This window comes from Gymnogyps californianus, chromosome 10 (genome assembly GCF_018139145.2).
Source record: "Gymnogyps californianus isolate 813 chromosome 10, ASM1813914v2, whole genome shotgun sequence".
Classification (NCBI taxonomy): domain Eukaryota; kingdom Metazoa; phylum Chordata; class Aves; order Accipitriformes; family Cathartidae; genus Gymnogyps; species Gymnogyps californianus.
Window position 1 is genome coordinate 28,578,157 of NC_059480.1, and position 22,681 is coordinate 28,600,837.

The window sequence follows — 22,681 nt, forward strand, 5'->3', positions numbered from 1 at the left end:
GAAAGCATCTCCCAGAACTCACTTTCTAAAACAGACTAAACAGAAACCAAGTCTCTCTCTCTCTCTCTCTCTCTCTTTCTCTTCTCTTGAAGGGCTTCTGTGAACAGATTAGGATAAAACATTTTGCTATTTGGAAAACAGCTAACTCCAATATATTCCCTTGCTTGTTAGAAGGCATGTCTGTCTTATTATGTGTTCCTCTAAGGTGTTCCAGGCCCCATACATTTTTGGTCAGCTTTTGGTCCCACAAAGTAACATTAGCAAGTAACTTAACAACTCAGTTTACAGTTAGCTTTCTTAGGTATTAAGAAAAAAGTCAGTTATTTAAAGGATACTTTAAAAATGTTTTTCTTACATTGGCAATCTCTTTCTCCAGGTCCATAACTCTTTTCATCTGTTCAGAAATCTCGCTCTCACTGAAAGAAATATTTCTTTCTTGTAGGATTAGTTTAGCTACAGAAATCATGAAATCAACATAGGCAGAACATGCCTGCAGGAAAAAATACAAACATTTTAAGGACAAAACTCTTTAAAGTATAGCATACCTTGATTATCTTTAAGATTTCATCTTCATTTTTATGAACTACAGTTCTTCATCCCTTTCTTAAACAGTTTAATAGTAATTTATTCTGAAATACTGTTAGATCACAAATAAACTTTGAAAATTCCCTCATGGAAAATTGCTGTATAATTTGTAGCACTGTTCAAAGCTAAACACTCTCAACTACTCCACTGTGTTTTCATTATTTAAAATGTGACATTTGTATGTCCATATTCAAACCATCACCCATGTTTTTTCTAGCTCATTTTAAGTACAACTTCCAAAAATACCGCTTCCAAAGAGCAATGTTCCCAGAAACATAAAACTGAGACAAATGCTGATGGACTGTGTTGAATTAGCATTGTGGGAAAATTACTCCCAGAAGCAGTGTACCTCCTCTATTGCTTCTGGAACATTTAGAAATCATGTTGCTGTACCTAAATTTAGTACAGCTGGATATACTATAGACAATATAGTATATATTAAATTTAACATAAACAAATTCACCAAGGATAAGAATGTAAATATGGAAGTATATTCTCTTAAATGTTACACTGTCAAATATCTACAGATCTCATTATATTTTATGGAACTTAATATTATTCTAATTCCTCTGATAAGCCACACTCATTTTTCTATCAACAGAAATGCTGTTTTCAATATGCTTTTTAAATGCAAATAAAAATACATAATATTAGATTAGCTATCTAATAATAAATCTATTTTATGCAAAATAGCGTACTCTACTAAAACAGTGATAAAACCTAGGACTAATAAGGTGTGCATGTCATCAACTTTATTAATAGAAATATGTTGGTATGTTCAGCTCCTAAGGCAGCAGGACGCACCCCTTTAATGAATGCTACATTTATACAGACATTCTGGTAACTACCTTCCTTGCCACCCATCTCCTGTCAGCCTCCCCTACCCATCAACAATGCTGTGCGATAACAAGCTGTGTGCGCCGGAAAACTCTGAGCAGCTCATGAGAAGTACTGACAGCAGACTTCAAAAAGACAGGTGGCTCACAGCACCTTGAAGGACTGAACTCTCAGTGTTATTTTTAATCCAGACAGATTATTTTACGAGAAGGAGAAAAGCCCATGAAACCACTGACAGCTACAACAAGTCACAAAAGAGAGCGCATGCCAAGCCTGTAAATACCATTTTAAAATATCCAAATACAATTCATAAAAATCCAATACAGACATTACCCCAAACCGGTAAGTCAACAGAGATCTTCAGGTACCAATCAATGGGCTTTATTTTTGGCCTAAAGTGCATATCATTGCATGGTCAGGTAGCAAAGAACTAAGCTAATTTCAGATGGACTGTATAAATACTCTCAGATATTTTAGTGGGAACTTAGATGTCAGAATAACTCCTGTATGAGCAGAGGAGTCATATATCTTACAAGCGAAAAAGGTTTTTAAAATAGCTTGTTCACAGATTCACTGGTAGCTTTGTGGTGGAAGTCCTGACAAAGCCAGAGGTTAAAGTGCAGGAGGCAGATACCTTGTTTGCCACGTACACCTCAAAGAGTAGAATGACACAGCAGGAAACAGAGCCAAGAAAAGGCTGCTATCAGAGTGCAGGGATTGAAAGGAGGAACGTCTCTTGCTTGAAGTATTCATGCTTGTAAGAGTATTATGAATCTGCCTTTCAGTAATAAATCTCTGTTTTTTTAAAAACACTTCCTCTGCTTTCCTGCAGTGGAAAGCAGTATGATACTTTCAGGTAGGTCAGATATTAGAACAGGAATTGTCTTTTAGTGCTGCAGTCGATGTAATACAAGGAAGGGAGCAAACTGTGATAGGAGCCAGCTCCTAGAGGCTATAACATGTGATGATAACGTAACTGAACAGTTAATATGGTAATGATTGTCTTTACTAGCATATGATCTGTAATTAAATGTAATCAGTATTAGAGTATTAACTGTTAGCATGTCAGCAAAATACCTACAAACCCAAAATGTTTTGTATGCTTTCTCATCGCTTCTGCATTTAATTACACAGAAGAAAACTGGCTAATTAAAGGTTACTGTGGTAGCGGTTTCAGCTACATGACTTCAGCAAATACATATACTTCAGCTCTCAAGGACTTAAAGCACATCCAAGATTAGCAACGAGGGATACACAGCGCCAGTGCTAACAGGTTAATGAAAATGCATACGAAAAAGTAAACATCAATTAAAGAAGACCATATGAGATTTTAGGTATCTGAAGCAATTTCTATGATATCACATACTTTAGCTGCTGCATTTTCGTTCAGCAGTTGACTTAGGGGACTGTGATCTTTTCAGATCTTTCATGCAGAAAAGTGTGTCTTTGGTTCTGAATGGTTCTTTTTTAATTTCTTTCTAAGTCTATTAGTGATGTGACTAGTCCACCTGGACTCCGCTGGCATCTGCAGCACTTGCTAATCGATGCCAATGGATCATAGTTCAGAAATGGCATCCTTTTTGTAGTGACAGAACGGGGTGATCCATAAGCACTCATTCTATCTTAATACAATTTTGACAGTTATGAGGTACCTCTTGATTCAGCTGTGAAGCCTGGCAGAAGCTGTGTAAAAAAGCTAAATTGTTTCATGTTTATTTCCTTCCAAGAGGACCTAAAGAATCAAGTAGCTGTTCCTCTTCTGACTTGCATGATCATACAGGAATTGTGTGGAAAACCTACTACTTTTCTTCCACGTATATGTTCAGTGATTACAAGAGGAATGGAAGAGAAGGGAGGGGGACACAGGAAGGGAGACAGGTTGGGACGTCCGGGGTGCAGTGATGCCAGAGGAATGTGCAGTCTTCTCATCCAGTGCAGAGACAATTGGTATGTACTGGCCACTGGAGCCTAGACAAAAAACCCTTGGCTCCTAGTGCTGCCAGGAAGATCAAACTAGGTCACTAACATTTATGGCATAATATTATAACACCTCATCTCCAGGACACTTGTTACACTCCCTCCCATTCTTAGCTAACTTATTTCTACTTGTCCTTAATATCATTTCTCTGTATCCTCTTCATTTCCCTTTTGGCTCTCTTGCCTTCTTGCATACTTATCCATGTTAGAACTTCTTTCTCCAGTCTGTCACACATGCTATTCTCACCTGCAGATCAACCTTGTTTAAATGCTCATCATTATTACCTTTCTATTCCACTTTCCCCAATTCTCCCAGTGATGTTTCCCAGGAGCAGTACTGGAATCTCTTTGGGGAAGGACTGTTCCTGCTCTTTGCCTATCCCCACTCTTGAGGCTACGCCTGCCTTGAAAACATAGGCTACAACTTCTAAAATGTAGTCAGTGATCTGTCAGCTTCATCTTACCTCTCTGTATGCACCAGTGCATTCGTAGTAGTCACGAGAAGGGAGGCCAAGCCCAGGCTGATCAATCTATAAATTCAAATAAAAATTACAAAGTGCTTAAGGACAAAATGGCATAGCATTGTATTATTCTTTTGTCAATTACAGGTCGCTGATGCTTCACTCTTGCCAAATTATCTTCTGGCCAAAGGAGAGTTTCTCTCTCATCCTGTTGCCCTCCTTTAATTCTTTTCATTCTCCTTACACCTTTTGTGTTTCTCTTCAGTCTTTTTGTTCTGTTGCTGAACAATGCAGGCTACGCGTAACCAGTGTGAAAACAGTGGATGTACACAACACAAAACAGTCCACAGACAAGCACGGCAGTTACTGCATCTTTGAAATTCACACATGCGAAGTAGTCAAGGATCTATCTACCCATTGACAAGAAAGATTAGACCTTTGCTCTTGTAACTATTGCGTCTCAGGAGCAGCTGGTGAAGACTGACCATACGTAATACTGTCTTCCTCTGGATTTTCCATTTTCAGAGCTCATCTTACATTTACAGGCAGGGCACTCTCGACATACTCCTTACGCAAATGTCCTCAGCCACTTTCATATCTGTGCCAGCAGGTCCCATTAGTACTTTGGCATCTGAACACCTTGTAAAAGCACAATGCCCTTTGTAGGCTTTCTGCCATTGGGACCGTAGCCCAGGTTTTCAGTGACAGAGCTTTCTGCCTGAAGTACATGGTAAGGAAATCATGTTTACTTATTTGCTTGCATGCATATGTAAGTAGATCATGTCTGTCTTCTGTCCACTGTACACATAAATTGTGTCTGTATGTCTATATATGTCTCCATTATTCTCATCTCACTGAGAATAACAGTGTATGAGTGCACAGAATAAAGATGTTAACTTTGAGAACGGACAGTGCACTGTGAAACTCATAATTTAAGTTTGAAAACTACGTAGATTCACAAATTCATCTACAACTTACTCTGGTAAAATTCAAATCACTAACGTCTCTCTTGGTTAACATTGATGTCTATGCTTCTAGTTATTTTGCTGCACTTTTACGATCAACAAGGCAATCCCACCCAGTGAGACTTACATGAATGATATGTGCTGTGGAATTTTTATCATCTGTGCCAACAAAAAAATTAATAAGGACCTTTTTTCCATATCTGGAGTTCAGCTGTGCAATAGCTGTCTCAGCCGTCCAAGCAGTACCTAAGCAAACGAAAGGTATACTCAGTCTCTACTTTTGGTAAGCCATGAAAAGTACAATAATTTAGAAATTTTAACTGAAAAGGAAATAAACACAAATTATCTTACCATAGGAAGACTCCCAGTTAGTTGTTGCTACAGGCCAGTCAGATACATTTGGCAATAAACTGATTAAAGGCCTTCCACCTCTGCTATCAATGGCAGCTTTTGGAAAAAATGAAATGAGTTACCATGACATTTTAAAACACACAAATGTTATACTGTTATAATGAGTTCAGAATAATGAAGCTGAGAAATACGTTGTCACCATCACAATAGGAGTATGCTCTGATGTATGACTGTGCTTTAACATTTAATTTAAAAAACGTTTCAGTTATGACTGCAAACAGCATATGCAAATCCACGCGACCATGATGTTGAAGAACTGTATTTTCACTCTGCAGATAGCTTGAAATAATAGCTTTGAGAATTATTAATAACATTATAGAAACTATAAAAACATGTGATTTAGAAAGCACTGCTAACTGGTTTACTGCTCCTCATTCTAGTGGCAGCATCTAGCTCAAACTCTTGAAATAAATGATCTCCTTGTCTTTCTAGAAGCCTGGTATGCCAGTTATTTTTCACCTCATCCCTGATAATTTCTACAAAAGAAGTTAACTCACATTTGACTGAAAGGATCTGAGTTTAAATATCTGCAGCAAACTGGTAACTGAAGAGTAATGTAATCTTACCAAATATATCAAAGCTAGTAAAACAGGAGATACAATACTAATTTTACTATTGACATTCTTATTTGACTCTATAGAAAGGATACATTTTAGTTTTCACGAAGAATTTCTGAAAAAGTATGCACAGAAACTAGGATGATATAGGTATAGCTGACCGTGAAGATGGGATTCTTTGAACAATATTTATATATCCTATATGCAATAAATTCAGGAGACACTTACTTTCATTTATGCACGATCTGTACAGAGTTTTTGCCTTCTGCACTGCTGTTATATCATTACTGCTTGGTGTGTCGAGGACATCTGAAACACAGAGACAGCAAATATATCTTAATATCTGATCTTTATTGGAAAGATACTGAAGGAACCATAGTGGATGCCATCCTGAGGACCAGAAGGTGGACAATAAGTACTCCATGCCCATCTCAAATTCCAGGGAAGCTTTGCCTTTTAAACGTTGAGGGGAAAAAGCTCTGGAGATTATATGGCTTGCAATTACATCAGTCTGTGTTAGTATGTTGAGCATAAAGGAGTCAGGTAGACACTCTGTGGATCACCCTTGGCAAAAATTGCTGTCAGGGCCCTAAGTGTACCAGCAGGCTCTAACTGCACTGACCAGCCTGTAACCGTCTTTTCCTGTAATTCTAACCTGCAATCTCTTCACTGCAGCCAGGAGTTTAGCTGTTTGTTTTCAAGGTCTGCTTTGGTATGGTGCAGCTGTGTGACCATGGATCATACTTCTGTGAAAACACCTACATAGTAAGAAAGAGCTGTAAGAAGCCTCATCTGGTGCACCCTATGCCTGTTGGCTCAGGAACAGCAGTCCAGGTCAGCCCCTTGCCCATGGTCCTTGCCCACGCTCTTGCAGGTATGCTGGACCTTGCCTTGTACCTTGCCACTACTTTACAATTACTCCAATTACTACTTTACAATTGCTTTGCTCCACAGAAACTGAAGCCTAAAGAACACCATGGCATCCATAAACTGCAAACTTGGCAAAACCAGAAGATATGCTGTCCTGGTTTCGGCTGGGACAGAGTTAACTCTCTTCTTAGTAGCTGGTACAGTGCTGTGTTTTGGATTTAGTGTGAGAATGATGTTGATAACACGCTGATGTTTTAGTTGTTGCTAAGTAGCGCTTATCTTAAGCCAAGGACTTTTCAGTTTCCCATGCTCTGCCAGCAAGCAGGTGCGCAAGAAGCTGGGAGGGAGCACGGCCAGGACAGCTGACCCGAACTAGCCAAAGGGATATTCCATACCATAGAATGTCATGCCCACTATGTAAACAGGGGGGAGCTGGCTGGGAGGTGCGGATCGCGGCTCTGGCATTGGTCAGTGGGTGGTGAGCAACTGCATTGTGCATCACTGGGTTTTTTTCCCTTTTTTTCCCCTCTTCTTTTTTTTTGTTATATTCCTTTTCATTACTATTATTATTTCATTATTATTATTGTTAGTATTACATTTTACTTCAGTTATTAAACTGTTCTTATCTCAACCCACGAGTTCTACCTTCTTTCCTGATTCTCCTCCCCATCCCACTGGGAGCAGGGGTGGGGGCAGGGAGTGAGGGAGTGGCTGCGTGGTGCTTGGCTGCTGACTGGGGTTAAACCATGACATATGCAAAGTTAAAAAAGGATACTCAGTCTGGAGAGAGTGGTTTGGAGAATGTTTCATGAGTATAAACTGACTTCTTTGACTCTGTTATTTTCATCTGAAAAAGGGGAATATGGACAATTTGACACCATTACATTTTGTGGAAAAAGGAGTATTTGTAAGTTTATGATGTGACTAGTTAGAAAATTGCTTGCCTGCTCTTTGGGATTTAGCTGATGGAATACAGATATGCAGGACACAGGGCTGCCAGAGAGCAACTTCCAGCATTTCAGCTGACTTGGACATAGGCAGACCTCTTCTTCACCTAGCTTGGCTGCTATTGTTAGTGCATGAGGGTAATGATATGGATTTCAGTTGTTATAATATGCAGATGAGCACACAGAGTCCAGATACCAGAAAGGTCAGGTCTGGTCAACTCCGCTCCAGTGTCAGACACAACAGCATAACTTCACAGCATTCTCCAAGCAAACAGTTTGTGGTAGATTTGTCCTGAACCGAACACAAAGAAACTGAAATATCTGGTAGTATTTTAAGCTTTGCTAGACAACCACATCTTATTACGATAACATGTAAGCCAAAGAAGAAACTTTATATAGTCCATAAACATAAACCTCACTGACCTTTTAGAACAACTTCTAGTTCGTCTCTTAAAATGTCAAAGTTACTATAACGGGAGCTGGTTTCTGGAATGACGTTCCTCTTAAGCCATCCTCCACAGGCATATTGGTAAAAATCATTACAAGGCTCTGCAGTGGTGTCCATGTTCTCAAGGATTCGGGCTGCTGTAATACGAGACAAATCAAGGCATAAAGAATCTTCAGAGAAAATAAATTAATACATTTGTTTGCTCTGAAGAGGGAAGCAATAAATATATTTCCTTTAGTTTAGAATAGGCTCAAGCCTACTTGAATGTTCTAGACCAAAGTACTAGTTCGTGAACAATGAATTACTATTCCTTTACTGCACATAACTTATATACTTTTCTGAATAAAATGTAAGATGTTTCATTTACTGACTTACACTTCTTTGTACTGAAATGTGGTGAAAAGAGAAATTAAAAGCACAAGACATATCAGAGGTTAAGTATCCACTGTAATGTAATTTAAGTAATTAAGTATGATGTAGGCTTAGCTGAATCCAATCTATTTCAATAAAATAATGACTTTGTTGTACTGTTTAAGTTCTTGTCAGGAAAGTTTTCCTATTAATGCTTTCCTGAATCTACACTGATATTTTAGACCTACTCCACATTTTATTCTAGAATTGATACTGCCTCTTGCTATCCCTGTTGACCCTCTTGAAGTGGCTCGTCAAAGACTAACTGGTCACTGACTGATTGTGACATGTTATTCTCTAGCGAAATCTGATTCCTTGATGACAGTTTCCCAGCTGCTGTTCATAAACCTTCTGTGCTTTTTCTTTTTTGTATTCCTCTTCCACCTAGACTGGTTTCACCACTAGTATGCTAGCACAAAGTCTCTCACAGAAAGGAGAGATGCTAGGAGTCAAGCTAGTGATACCTCTGAATTTCCCAGGATACTGAATATCCTTCCCATTTTTCAGACATTATTTTTAGTAAATGGTGAGGCTTGTGATTTCAAGTGTTCATTCCTCCCACATGGGTAAGTCAAATATTTATAGTTATTTCTCCAGTACTTTCAATATTTTCCATGTCTCTTATGCTGGTGGAAATGAGAGGTGGATAGACAGGCTATAGTATTTATGTTGACTTGCCTCCCTCCCGTTTTTCTCGGGATCTTCAGTTGGCTTAAGAGTGTTATATTTTAGGCCAACATCTGATGGTTTTACAATGTTCCAGTGCTTGGAAGATGGAAAAAGCCATGAACCCACGCATTTTCAATTTCAGACTGCTTAAGTAGCACAAAAACCACTGCGGAAAATAGGTACAATGCCTAACACCTGATTCTTCCCCTTCTGAAGTCAATGGCAGGCTGACTTCAATTTGAAAGGATACAGGATCATGCCAACAGCCAGAGATTGTGAAATTCAGTCATCTTTTTACTAAGTTTGACACTTGCTTTTTACCCATTCTTGAGAAAGCCAAGCATCCAGTCCTACTGTCCAGTCTATTAGAGCAAGGAATTTCCCCTCTGCCTGTAAACTTGGACAAGAGGCAATGGGCACATACAGAAATAAGAAAAAAAAATATCCTTTTGAACTTAAGAAAAAACTTCTTACTGTAAGGGTGGTCAAACACTGGAATGGGTTGCCAGGGAAGCTGCGAAGTCTCCATCTGGGAAATAATCAAAACCTGACTGGACAAGATCCTGAGCAACTTTCTCTAGCTGACCCTGCTTTAAGCAGGGCCGTTGGACTCTGTGATCTCCAGAGGTTGCTTCCAACCCCAACTATTCTGTGATTGTGTAAACTCTGGTACTTGTTTCTATCTAGTTTGTCATATTTCATTTAGGGGCAGGGGAATGTTTTGAATGGTGCACTTTATTCCTGCCCTAGCTCCATCTATGTGCTGTAAAAGAGGAAGATTGCTAATTATTACTAACATCTCCTGTTTTAAGGGTATCCTTATGAATCTCTCTGCTACGCTGGAGCAGCATCTGCAGGGCAACACTGTCCCTTGGATTATCTCGGCATGTGTTAGTCCAGCAACAAAGCCTTTAATAGCCAGGACCGGACATCAAAGCTGGCTCATTCAGAGCAGTGTGCCAGCCCTGCCAAAAAGTAATGGTAGGATAGAGAAATCTTCTGACACCAGAAAAGATAGCTCTTATCCACTGTCTTGTCACTTTTGCAAAAAAAAAAAAAAACCTCCCAACAAAATGCAGGAGAAATCCACATCTTGCGTAAATCTGAGAAATCATTAAGTCTATGTAATATCAAACCTTGCTTTAACTGTGGAATCAGGTTGCTATATTTGTAGTCAGCATCTGTTTAATCTTCCTTGCCTACTACTGTCACACAAAAATAATCACCTATCGTAACTGTTCTGCTGTAAAGTCCAGGCTAGCCAATATTAGCTAATCAACTTCTATCAACACTTGAAGTTTAAATACTGCAAACATAACACAAAGAGCTCAGTCATGGGAACTGTAGTCTTTCGCTTAGGGCTTCTTGCAAAATACATGTATTAAGTATTCTCCTGAAGAATACTCTCATCAGGAGTGTAATTTGCACATCTGAACCCCAAGATAACCATTCATTATTTGGCTGATACCATGGATATATTAAAATCAATGAAATGTGATTTTGTTATCAACCAAGCCCAGAAGCATAATGACACATGAATTGCCCCTTCAAAGTCAATGGGACCAATTAGGCTGGCCAGAATCCTAAACATGCTCTAAGTTATTTACAAGTTGATACTTGTGCCCAAAGAAGCTTTATGGTAAGTTCATGGCTATACACACTGAGACATTTTTGCTTTGGAAACAGTAAGTGTGAGACTGATGAATATTTTGTTATTTTCATTCTAATACAGGTTAATTTATACATATACAAATACAGATAATACATGGTATACTTTTCGTTAGTCCTCAGTATTGCTTTGATGAACCAGTGTTTGGGTTTGTTCCTAATTCTCACTTGTTTATTCAATTTCCTAACTGTCACTGAAAATTGTAGACCCGTATCTGAACTACTTTTAATGATTAATTTTATTGTAGTACTCCTGATTGCCAGTTGTTGCTTTAATAGCTTACAAATAAAGTAATATAAGCTGACATAACAACCAGTGACCTTGGGAGGATATAGGAGAAACATAATATGCTTACCTAAGTGAAATTGGTATTAGAGAGATCAAAATTCCCTGTTCTCATCAGTCTGTGCTGTCTGAGCTCAGGAAAATTAGCAGAGAGTATGTCAACTTATTCAAAAAATGCTCAAATGTACAAATTACATGGTATCTTCATGTGCGACTGCAAGGATTTCACAAACCTTGATAACATTATCATGCAGTTACTGATATTTTACCCTGTGTATAACCAATTGAGTTTTCATTACATTTTTTCTTCTGGTCATTTATTTGAAGCTCTTCTGTTAAATGTACTATAAATTCTGTCAGTATCTTCACTTTATTCTTTTTCAGTGGCTTGTACCTATTGCAGAATTTCGAATTTCATTGCAAAAAACTGTCACAGTATCGGTCAGTTCTGGTGTAAGGCATTACCATTTCACTTAATGTCTATTCCTAATTATATTTCTTGAAAGACCACAATAAATTTTCCAAAGTTAATGGTTCTTGCTTTCTATCTGTACCTATCTGTCTAACTTTTCCTGTATGTTATCCTACATGGTCTGGAAGAAGCAGCCAAATTAAAGATGGAATTGTTAATGAAATCCTGATTTGAAGTAATATTAAACTTGTAGATTAATCGCAGTAAGATTATTATTAAACAACAATAATACAGTTTATTTCTCTAGTTTAAGCACTTTACATTGCATTTTTTAAATATTAATTTATTTTGTTATTAAATTATACAACTCTGACAAACTTTTTGAACTATTTTTGAAGCTCTTGGAGCACTGAAGGCCTGAGCAGATGCCAGCCAACCAATCTGGGCTCCTGATTCACAGTGCTCTGCTTCTGGAGCCAAGAACTCACTCACTCTACTGACCACCTAATCGAACAAGTCTTCTAGGTGATTATGTCCTTACCAACACTTGCCTCCCCTTTCATAATCTGACTATATTTCATTTAATGGCCATATAAGTGTGGAGAAGGCCGAACACTTCTATAGCAATTTCTACCTTAAATGCATTATACCATGGCAAGACATGGAAATCCTGGCTCAGTTAATAAGTAACAATTTTAAATTCAAACTGGTCATTCCCAACTTTGCTTAGGGCTATCCATTCTAAATCATTTACAGACAGATGCACTATTTGGAACTGACAGTTCTGTAATGGCTACATATCCAAATTTCATGTGGGGGCTCCCTGATCCTAACTGCTTCCTGCATTGTAAGATTTCATTGCTACAACAGCCTACTAGACCATGCAGATTTTTAGCTGCTTCTGGTAATTGACCCTTGCTAGGCAGAAACACATACTAATGCTACAAATCATAATATGGTCAGAAGTAAGTGTTCCAGTTTGACATAGCTTTTGTGTCTGTTTAGATCTTATTTGAGGTATAGCCCCACACCTAAAACTTAATTATAAAGTTTATAATTTAATCAGATACACTGGTTGCCTCCCAGGACTCTTACGGTATGGTATGTAAATAACAAGTATTAACACCTGGTAAAATACAAAAGCTATCTTTTGCCCGGTTGTAAATTTTATGTGTTCCAGGCTGGAGTGTGCAGTTCTTCCACACATAGTAGTAGTTACTGACAAAAGTAGTGCCCTTGTCTGCAGTGGATCAGTTTTCATGTCCTATATAGGGACAGCAGAACGTGGATTACAGAAAAGCTCCATGATGTCAATTAGCTCATTTTCCTGCCAGTAGAAAACACTTTCATAGAATACATTTATAGCATTACCCTGGCATTTTACATGTTTTGAGACTGAATTCTCACCATTTTTTAGGACGTATTCTTTCAATGTTTGAACTAGACAATTTGTAGAATACGGCGCAGATGATAGTGAGTAAACAAGATAAATGTGTGAATAAAATAAAGCTGTATGTAATGAAAAATGAAAAGAGACTATGCCATTAGAACCACACTGTACATTTCTATTTTTGGGACATTTTAGTCTACCCTTTTTTCTCATTCTGTTTTTCATGATTATCTCTGTTGAATTAAGGCAATTTATATTTTTAAAAAATGCTCCTTCTTCACCCTTTTACGTAATTTTGTAAGCCTGCCATTTTTCCCCATCAATGTCCTTACTGTAATCCTTTCACAATTTTACTTCTGTATTAAGAATCTAACATTCAGTAAGAATGTTTATTTATTCCCTTAAATATTTGCACGCTGTTAAATCTTTTAATGGAAGCGTAAAAGAGTAAAACTATTCTGCTTAATTCAGTTAGCCACTTCTTGCTAGATCTTCAGTTTACATTACGCCTTATTTCTCCAAACCTTCTACTGCTCTTCCTTTTTGAGTTCATTCATCATTATGTAGTCTATCTGAACTTCTTTTTAACAGATATGCGTATTTAGCTGAAAATAAGCATCTTCAGAGATTAAAAAAAATCAAGTAGATAACTAATTTGATCATTTTTTGAACCACAGCATGAGCTTTCATGGTGGCAGAAAAACACCTTGGAAGTGTAACTAGAAGACAGTGATGACTACCTGAAATAAATCCTGTAAGATACTTAGACTGTGCTGATGACAAATGCAGTTATTGAGACAATGGACTGCATTGGGCTTCACCAATGGATGACTCCAGCAGGACTGAGGTGTGGGGGCAACTACCCTAGCTACTTTGTCTACTGTCTAAAATGAGACCTAAAACGAGTAGTCCCACGGAAGCAGGGAAACCAATATAATGACCTTTCTACACTGTTTCTGGCATGTCTGCAAGTCTAAATGGGGCCTACGAATCAAAACCTTTTGGAAGCCTCCCATGGGGCGCTTTGTACCTCAGATTCCTTAACAACTGTACTTAAATTACATACACTTTTCTAGCAAGCACATACATTTTTCTTGCATGTGCTTGTATGCAAATGCATACACTCCTTGACTGTCAAATCCTTTATGACTCCTCACCACCTTTCCTGTGTCTCCTATTGACATACTGGGTCTCTGGCTTCTCCTAGGGCTGTCTTTTCTCTTAACTTCCAGAGGGGTCAGTCATGACGTACAGAATCTACGTAGAAGTTATGAGTTCCACTTGACATGAAGATAACACATAGCTATTAGAATGTTTATGATGCTGTTCCATGGGAGGTTACCAAGGTTGAACAAAACGCAAGATGTTTGCTTGGTAAGCTGAGAGGTCACAGTGTGGGTGCTGGGAAACAATCCATGTTCTGAGCTTCCGTTTTAGATTTCTTGCCACCCTCTGTGACTGGGCCACAGCCTTTGTGAACTGTGTGGCCAAGTTATTCTGCAGGGGTGGAGAAAGCAAAAGAGGAATGCCTGCCAGAAAGTAACACCAAAAGAGTGATTTCAGGGGTCCCATCTTCGGAAGCTTCCCAGAAAAACACATAATCAAAAGAGACCTGTTATATGGGTGTACAGATATAACAAGGTGATTATACATTGGCAATGTAGGGCTCTCCTCCTGACTTGGAGAAGACTGCTGCAAGGGCATGAAGAACTGTCAACTGTTTGGCCATGGAAAATGACATGAAAGGAGAAAGGAGGGCAGAGCTGGCATAGAGCCCCTCTGAAATACATGTTGGCATAGCCAGCTAAATGCTCCTTTCTTTTGAGGAATGAGAGAGGGAGACTGCTTCCGAGCCTAGGATCAGTCTGTATTAATGAGGTAGAGGAAGTGTTATAAAGAGAATGAGGACATTTAGAAGTAAATTCGGCAAAAAAGGGAAACCAGCATTAATTAATCTGGCGGAGAAAACAGAAAGGATAAGAAAGAGAACTATAGGTGAGGGGAAAGGGAGAGCATGGATAACTATCATTTTACCTACTACAAGAGGATATGTAGTGTGGAACTCAGCGTTTCTCTGATGCATTTTAGTAGCCTTCTAGTAGAATTCAGACCAGGTTGTAAACTCAGAATTTTTTATGCAGTTTTTACTGAAGGACAAAGTTAGCTTGTCAGACTATAAAATTTGGACTTTTTTCTGGATATGAAGATTAATATTGTATCTCCTCAGCCAGCAGAATGGCATCTTCAATGGCTATCAATGATCAAGAATTTCTTTTTACGTACCTTCTTCAGAGACACAGCCTCTGCTTGAATTCAGACTTGGAGGTGGGTGTGGGGAAGAGCCATCTTCTGATTGACTTAAAGCATTTTCTGAAGCTGGAGGCATTCTTTGGAGAGTCTGTTTCTAATTCTTAAACTAGCCAGACCCTGATGACTTTGTAAGATCTGACAATATCACATCACAAGATTTTACATTGGTCGAAGAAATATGCTAAGAAATTTATTTGGGTTAGCAGATCCCATGCCTCAATATGCCATACTTGTCTGCAGTTACATGGGAACATTACATGGTGGTAATTTTGTTTAAAAATATATAAATTAATTTAAAAGGTATATATTTTCATTCTTACCTGATTTTATACAGTCTGATGTCTTGCAAACCCCATCTAAAAGAGGATACAATCATATTCTTAATTCTTTACTGAATGTCAATATAATAAAACCTACTGTAAATACTATTTTCATTGACATTCACTTTAGAATTGCATTTAATTGCAGTGTACAGTAAGATAAAGATGAATGGACACCTCATACTCAGTGAGTGAATATTTATAGGATCAGGCTCTAAAAAATACCATCATGTTCATCCCTTTAGGATCATTCAGTGCTAGTCACTCATCATGTGGAATTTTTGTAGTCATCAGAGGAATATGTTCTATCAATCAACTAGAGGTGGGCAAAATATTATTTTTATAACGAAGAAATTTAGAGAAAAATAGCACACGGACTGAAGGCAGTTGCAAAGTCAGTTTGAATTTAGCAATACCCTTCAATAACAAAAACATTTTGGAGGAATTAGTTGAAAGTTCTGAGACATTCACTCTGAAGTCTTCAAAACAAAATACAAGGTTCAGGAACATGAAAATGTTTCCTTTTGAGACTGTAGAAATAAAACATTTTTTATTTTTCATTTCAGAATGGCATTTTTCCATTCCATAATTGAACTAGACTATAATAAAAAGTTTAAACAAAATTATTAAGTACTTTAAAATGAAACAAGGCATTTCATTTCCAATGTGAGGAAACATTCTAGTTTGACCCCAAATGGAAATTTTAGCTTCTCCGTATTATCTTTTCCAAAAATTATCACGGTATTCATTTACCCCTGAATCGAATTATTTTCAAGTATTTTGGTACGGCTGCTGAATCACAAAACCTCTCAGTATGACTACACTCACTAAGAGTCCTTGCTGCAACAGCCTGTAAAAGGAAAAAATAGGATTTTCATATATGTACAGGAATATGGAGGAAGCACTGTAGTTTGGTTTTCTTCAGCAGTGTTGTATTTTGTAGAGTGTTTTGCTTACCGAAGCATTAATTATGAACAGAAGTATTGCTAAGTCAGAACAAGCAGATGTTTTGTGTTTACCACAACTTTGTGTGAACAAATGAATTTATAGAGTCCCTGTTGGAAAAAAGTGTGGATGCAGCTTTACATTTCAGATAATTGTGTCATACTGTCTAGTGACATACATACGAAATATGGTTATGATGTAGCAGCTATTAATCGTCTTAATTTTATACACTGAGTAAGGTACAATTTTCTATTATCGGGCAAATAATTCTGAGCTGACCTCGTTATTTTATTTTCTTAATGTTTTCTGTAGTGCAGCTATATATACCATGCAACACAGTCTTTTCTAATATAACATTTTAATATAGTGCAACTTCAGGGGTTTTTTTACTACATACTAACAACTAGATTCTGTTTATTAAAGCATTTTTTCGTAATTTCTTAAAATACTTTTATATTCATATGTATTTGTACATTCAAAGACAGTTTAAGTGCACTCACCGTCATATGTTGCATACAGAACTATCATTGTGATCGCTACAATAGCTAGCAGAATCACTACAACAGCTAGCCCTATTTCCAGGCCACTCCATCGCAGTTTCTTCTTTGGCTTTGGAGTATTCATTTCAGTTATATCCATCTGGCTTTCTGACTTGCCCATAACCCAGCGTCTGAAAAGGAAAAGGGAAAATTCACTGGAGGACTTACACTGAACCATAGGTCTTGAAAACAGCTCCTCAACTGCACAGTAACGAAGATGTTTTCTGGGTGAGTTTTCAAATTACTTGTAACACTACTAGAATGTCAGTCATGAAATTAAAAATTCTCTCCTTCTCTCACGCGTGCCCGTGCACGCGCACACACACACACACAAGTACGTACCATGCGCTACTTGTCATTTACAGAGAACAGAAGAGTGGTCTTCCTTCACACGAAGAGGCCACCAAATAGAAAAGGGAGACCAATAAACCAAACCCTATTTTTAAAACGTACCCGTGTGGTTTAATCTTGTATGATGGTACAGGAGTTCACAAGCAAGCAAAAAGGAAATCTCCCTGCTTGAATAAAAATTAACTTAATCTGCCAATTACTTATCTAATGCCAAAGGTCAAGATATGCCATTGTGCTTTGCTGTCATTTCTTAAAATATTACATAAGCAATTCTTGACTACAGCTTTACAGCTGTCTCTAAAACAAAAAATAAATTCAGGCTCTACTGGAAGCCTGTCAAATTCACACTGAGGATAGTGAGTCTTCACAGTAACTTTTAAAGAAGTGCGACCAAGCCTCTCTTTTGAGGTTAGAACACTGTAAATTAGAAGTAACTACAACACATACATGCAAAACTGGTAGGAGTGTGAGTGGACTCACACTCACTCATGGAATATGTATGCAATAGTAGATTTTAAGATTGTATTTCTGTCGCTCTTTAGAGATAACTTGGCCACCTTTTGCAGTACTGCTGTTCTACAGTTCTTTGCTCTCTCTTCATCTGCTCCCATTTATTTAGGGCCAGACTTTCCCCTGCTGACACAGATTCAAATTCCTATACATACAGCAATGTATTTCTCAGCATTTCACAATGAAAACTCAACAGTTTCTATTCACAGCGTTTCCTGGGGATCTTTACATCCACAGATAGAGTAGACACCCTTTGTATTCAACGGGGAAAAATATGAGAGTTCCACTGGGATAAATAGTGGAAGCACCTACATTCACCAGAATGACCCTCACAAGCAGGTCAACCAGTGCTGCAGGTCAGGGCATTCGAGTCCTCTTCTATTCATCACACCCTTTTTTCCCCACTCTGTAAGTCAGTGTAACAGCAGTAAGGGAACCCTTCCCAGTTTCTGCGTCCATTCAAGTCTAAGACTTAATTATTTTAAACTGTTTTAACTGTATTGCTGGCTTGTATTCATCTTTGTCTCCTCAAGCTGCTACAATCTTTCAGATATCCAGTCTTTGCTTTTCCTCTGGACCTTCTGTTTCTGCCCGATTCATGTTCCTTACTTTCCAATAATCTCTCCCTCTCTTTGATGTCCACCTCAGCTAGAATGCTAGCTCCTCCACTGCAAAAACATGTCACTAACGGGTGTATGTTTATTAATAAAATAAAGATGTCAAATAACTCAGTATTATGGACCTAAGTAAACAGAGATTTTGTGTTCCACGTGTTTACACAATACCTGTCTCAGTGGATCCTTGGATACTATCACACTAACACTGTTTCTCTAAAAATCTCTCTCTTATTTCAGTGTGTCTCATCTCCCCTTTTGTCACTACTCCCTGGACATCAAGATGCATGAAGTGACTGGCAGTGCCAGAATCACAGGTCTTCTATGGCTCAGGAGGCTGGAATCCTGCAAGGTCTGCCCAACCTCTGTCTTCCAAACCCACAGGGACCATTACAACTCCTTTCATTTTCCTCAAGAGCCACTATTTTTCTCTGTAGAGTAGGTTTTTGGTCAAATCAGCAAGTGGTTTCTGAGACACAGGACTGAAATCCCACAGAACCATGTAAAAGAGCAAGCTATGTAGAGAAATTTGCCCTGCATTAACTGTGAGCTATAAATTCACAGATAACAGAAAAGCAAATTAACCATACCTTTCTCACTTCCAGTCATACTAAGCAGCAAAAGATGTAATTTATATTGACGAAATACTGACCAGTCCCCAGAATCCTCTGAATATTTGGAACCTAATTTAAGAAATGATGCTTATCTTCTGACTCTGATGGTGTCTTTAGAGCACTGAAAACACAGCTCATTAGAGCAGCAAGAAACACTGCACCTTTCATGTGCAAATATGTTCCTTACAGTCAGCTAAGTTTTTCCAAGTGAGCTAATCTTTCTGTTCCTGCAGGAGTGTTCCTCATGTTTAAAGGCATCCCACTGACTAATTTTTACTTCTAGTTATTTAGAGAACTTATCCCATCTGCATTAACGAACACCAGGTAAAAGCTTCTTTATGTGCTAATTGCAAGCACAGCAAAAGTATAAGAATAATTTAAGCAGACATAAGCCTAGGTATTATGGTTTTCTTACATTTCTCTTAGTGCTTCTGTGATCCCCTCTACTCTGCCTACTAAAGCTTAGATACAACAGACAGCTGAAATTATGTTGACTGATCCTGGTCTAGGAGGCATTGGGAGTTAATGCACCAGCTTTTCTTTTTGGGACGCGTATGTTAAAAATCGACTTGTGGCTTACTTGGTTCTCAGTGTAGTCTCTACAGAAAATGTAGCACGTCACAAGAATACTTTTTTTTTTTTTTAAATAACTTGTGTAGCATGCACTGTGCAGATGAGCTACCGCCAGGCACGGTAAAAGCAAGACACAACCGTTAGGGACGGCTGAGAAGTGCCACGGGGCATCACGCCGGTCAGCCCCATCCGTGGTCTAGCACCTCTCCCCCCGCCGTACCGACCCCACGGAGGGGACGGCGCTAAGCCTGACCCGGCGTTCGGCGGCACCGGCCGGCTGCCGTTTCAAAACGACCCCGAGCGCGGGCTCCGGTGCCGCTGGGTGGCGCCGCGCGCCAGGCGGGCCGGGGCCGCCCCGGGCGGGGAGGGGCGGCCGGGCCGGGGCCGCCGCGGGCTGCCGCCGGCCGGGCCGCGCGGGGAGGGCGCTCGGCTCCCGCCGCCGCTGCAGAGCGCCGGGAGGTTCAGCCCCGCCGTGCCGGGGCGGGCTGCCGAGGCATCCCGCGGGCTCGGGGCGCTGCTCGAGGAGGCACGACCCACGGCCGAGCCCGGCCGGGTCCGCAGCCCGCCCCGACGGCGCGCCGCCCCGAGACCCAACTTCCCGGTGCCCGGAGCACGCACGCTGGGGAGGCTCCTAACTTAGGGACGGCCGGGGCAGGGAAGCCGCCCGGGGACCCGTCCGTCCCGCCGCCGTGCCCGCCCCGCTCCCGCCGGCCCCCGTACTCACCGGCTGGCGCTCGGAGGGGTCCGGCCCCGGGGCCGCCACACGCATCCCCGACCAGCGCCGGGCGGAGGCGGCGCGGGGCGCCCCGAGCCGGCGGGGCAGCGCCCGCGGGTCCCGGGGGAAGGCGGCACGCAGGCTAGGCTGGCGGGGCGCCGGGCGGCCGCCGGCGGGGCTCAGCGCCCGGCCCGCCCGCGGGCAGCGGCAGGGGCGCGGGGCGCCGGCATCGCCGGGACATCAAAGCCCGGGGCGCTCCCTGCTCCCCGCGCCGGCTGCTCGCCGCTGCCGCCGCAGAGCAAAGCTGCTGGCAGTCAAAGGAGCCCTTGTCTGCGGGCTGCCGGACGAGCAGTTCTCCGGGTGACCTGAAGGCTTCTTCCTCTTCGCGGTCATAAAAATGTGATGGGGCAGGAAACAAACAAACAAGCCCCCCCGCCCCGACAGCGACAAACCACGCTCTTCACCTCGCAAAGCTTCCCCGAGCGCTTAGGTAGAGGAGAGAGAAGGAGCTGCCGCCTGGAGACAGGCGGTGCGGATGAGCGTTATGTCCGATGGAGCGGCCCCATTCCCGAGTCGGGACCGCAGGCTCGGGAGGCCACCTCTGCCTGCCGCGGAGGAGGGTGGAAGGCACCGAGGCCGTAGGCAAAGCGACAGCTGAGCTGGAGTGCCAGAGCAGCCTGCACCTGCCTTCTTTCTCCGGCTCTTCATTTCTTTCCAGTCAGTTCAAGAGAAGGAAAGAGACGATGCACAGGGAAGGTTAGCAGCTGCATGTCTGCAATGCTTGGTGCTTGTTTCCATGCAGACTCGTTGCCTTTGTCAAATTAATGCAGTCCCGTACGCTCTGCATGATCTTATATCCTTGTTCCCTGAGTGATTTCTTCTTAGGAGGGAGACAGCTGTGACTTCTTGCATGGAGAGGCAGCTCCGAGCTCTGTCATAAGATTTCCCTGCCAACCAAATACCAGAAGGTATTTGTTTCACTAAGTTTCATTTTCATTGTTTCATTTTTACTAATAAATCGGCAAACACCAGAAGAAGCAATATGAGTTGCTGTCATTCCTCTCGCTCAAATCAGATATCACACTCACTTTTGCTGCCTTCCTAAAAGCACCTTTATTACCTCTGAGGCAGAAATGGCAGCCGAAATTTCTGAAATCTTTTATTACCAGCTACACACACTAAAATGTCTGCTGCTTGAGAGGGGCAACCTCCCTTCTCTCTAAGAAAGGTGGAAACTGAACACTGACTTCTTTACGGAACTGCACAGCAAGTGATCCGCAGAGCAGATGCAATGAAGAGGGGAGGCTGATAAGGTATTAACTAGAGCATTAGCTGTAAAAATGAAGCGCTTCTGCAAAATGAACATCTGAAGAAGGAACAAGAACAAACAAGGTTTTATTCACCAAAAAGGCAATAGAAGTACCAAAAATAGGCAAAAAAAAATTTCAAAAAGTCTAGAGAACAAAAATACTGCATTTTCTTACAGGCAGGAGTGGGGAAAATCCTGATTATATCCTTTCCAGAATCAGTGTTCAAATTAATATAAATATCTCACTTTCAACCTTTCCTGCATTAATTCTTGTAGTTCCATTCCGGTTACTAGAACAAGCCGTCTGCTCCTGCAGGTCAGTCCTGACGTTACCTGGTGCCTCAAAGACACCCCGACACAAACAACAGAAAATCTCACCAAGCAACATAAGAATAGAGCAGTCATTAAAAATACATGTGATTTTGTAACTAGATGCCTATTGCACAGCTTTAACTACAACAAAGCTTGAAAAGTAGAGGGTGATGTGTGCGAACAGACTGAACTAAAATGGCAAAAAAGGACTTGTTTCAAAAATTTTAGGTGAACCAAAAAAGTGTAGCTGCCTAATTCACCACCAAGAGAGAGAAAAGGGAGAAACTCGACTGGAAATCTGTAAATAGTCCAAAGAAGACCAACATGCCTGACAGGCAGCGTGAGAGTTTCCACTCTTGTAGAACCTTGTGCTTGGAAACAGGGATTAGACATTTGTATACATGCAGGCTACAAGAGGTGTGATCTGTGAGTCAAATGCTGAGATGCCTGTTTGAGCCTTACTTAGGGAAAACTCCCATCAAGTCAATAGTGTAATATCCTGCCTAAGAATAAGCAAAGACCTATTATCGACGCTCCTGTGGACAACTGGAGAAGCAAGGTTTGTAGTAGGAGACAATACATTGTATTAGGTCTATTCTATAGCCGAAACACTCTTCGGTCAGCGCAGCCCCGCCACTGCCGCAGCACGGCCCTGCTGCTGCCCACTGCTCACAC

At 40.6% G+C, this 22,681-nt stretch overlaps 1 protein-coding gene across 1 annotated transcript in view; it reads right to left on the reverse strand.

Annotated features, from left to right (window-relative positions):
- Window positions 1-20,432, reverse strand: part of MME (membrane metalloendopeptidase) — a 51,654-nt gene extending 31,222 nt beyond the window's left edge. The window contains exons 1-9 of the mRNA XM_050902800.1: window positions 20,395-20,432; window positions 16,970-17,139; window positions 15,525-15,560; window positions 8,034-8,195; window positions 6,022-6,102; window positions 5,177-5,272; window positions 4,953-5,071; window positions 3,864-3,929; window positions 356-490 (exon numbers count right to left, since the gene is read on the reverse strand). Coding sequence (XP_050758757.1) covers window positions 356-490; window positions 3,864-3,929; window positions 4,953-5,071; window positions 5,177-5,272; window positions 6,022-6,102; window positions 8,034-8,195; window positions 15,525-15,560; window positions 16,970-17,129 — 855 coding nt within the window. The 5' untranslated portion in view covers window positions 17,130-17,139; window positions 20,395-20,432. The remainder of the gene's footprint in view (window positions 1-355; window positions 491-3,863; window positions 3,930-4,952; window positions 5,072-5,176; window positions 5,273-6,021; window positions 6,103-8,033; window positions 8,196-15,524; window positions 15,561-16,969; window positions 17,140-20,394) is intronic.
- Between the last annotated feature and the right edge of the window lie 2,249 nt (window positions 20,433-22,681).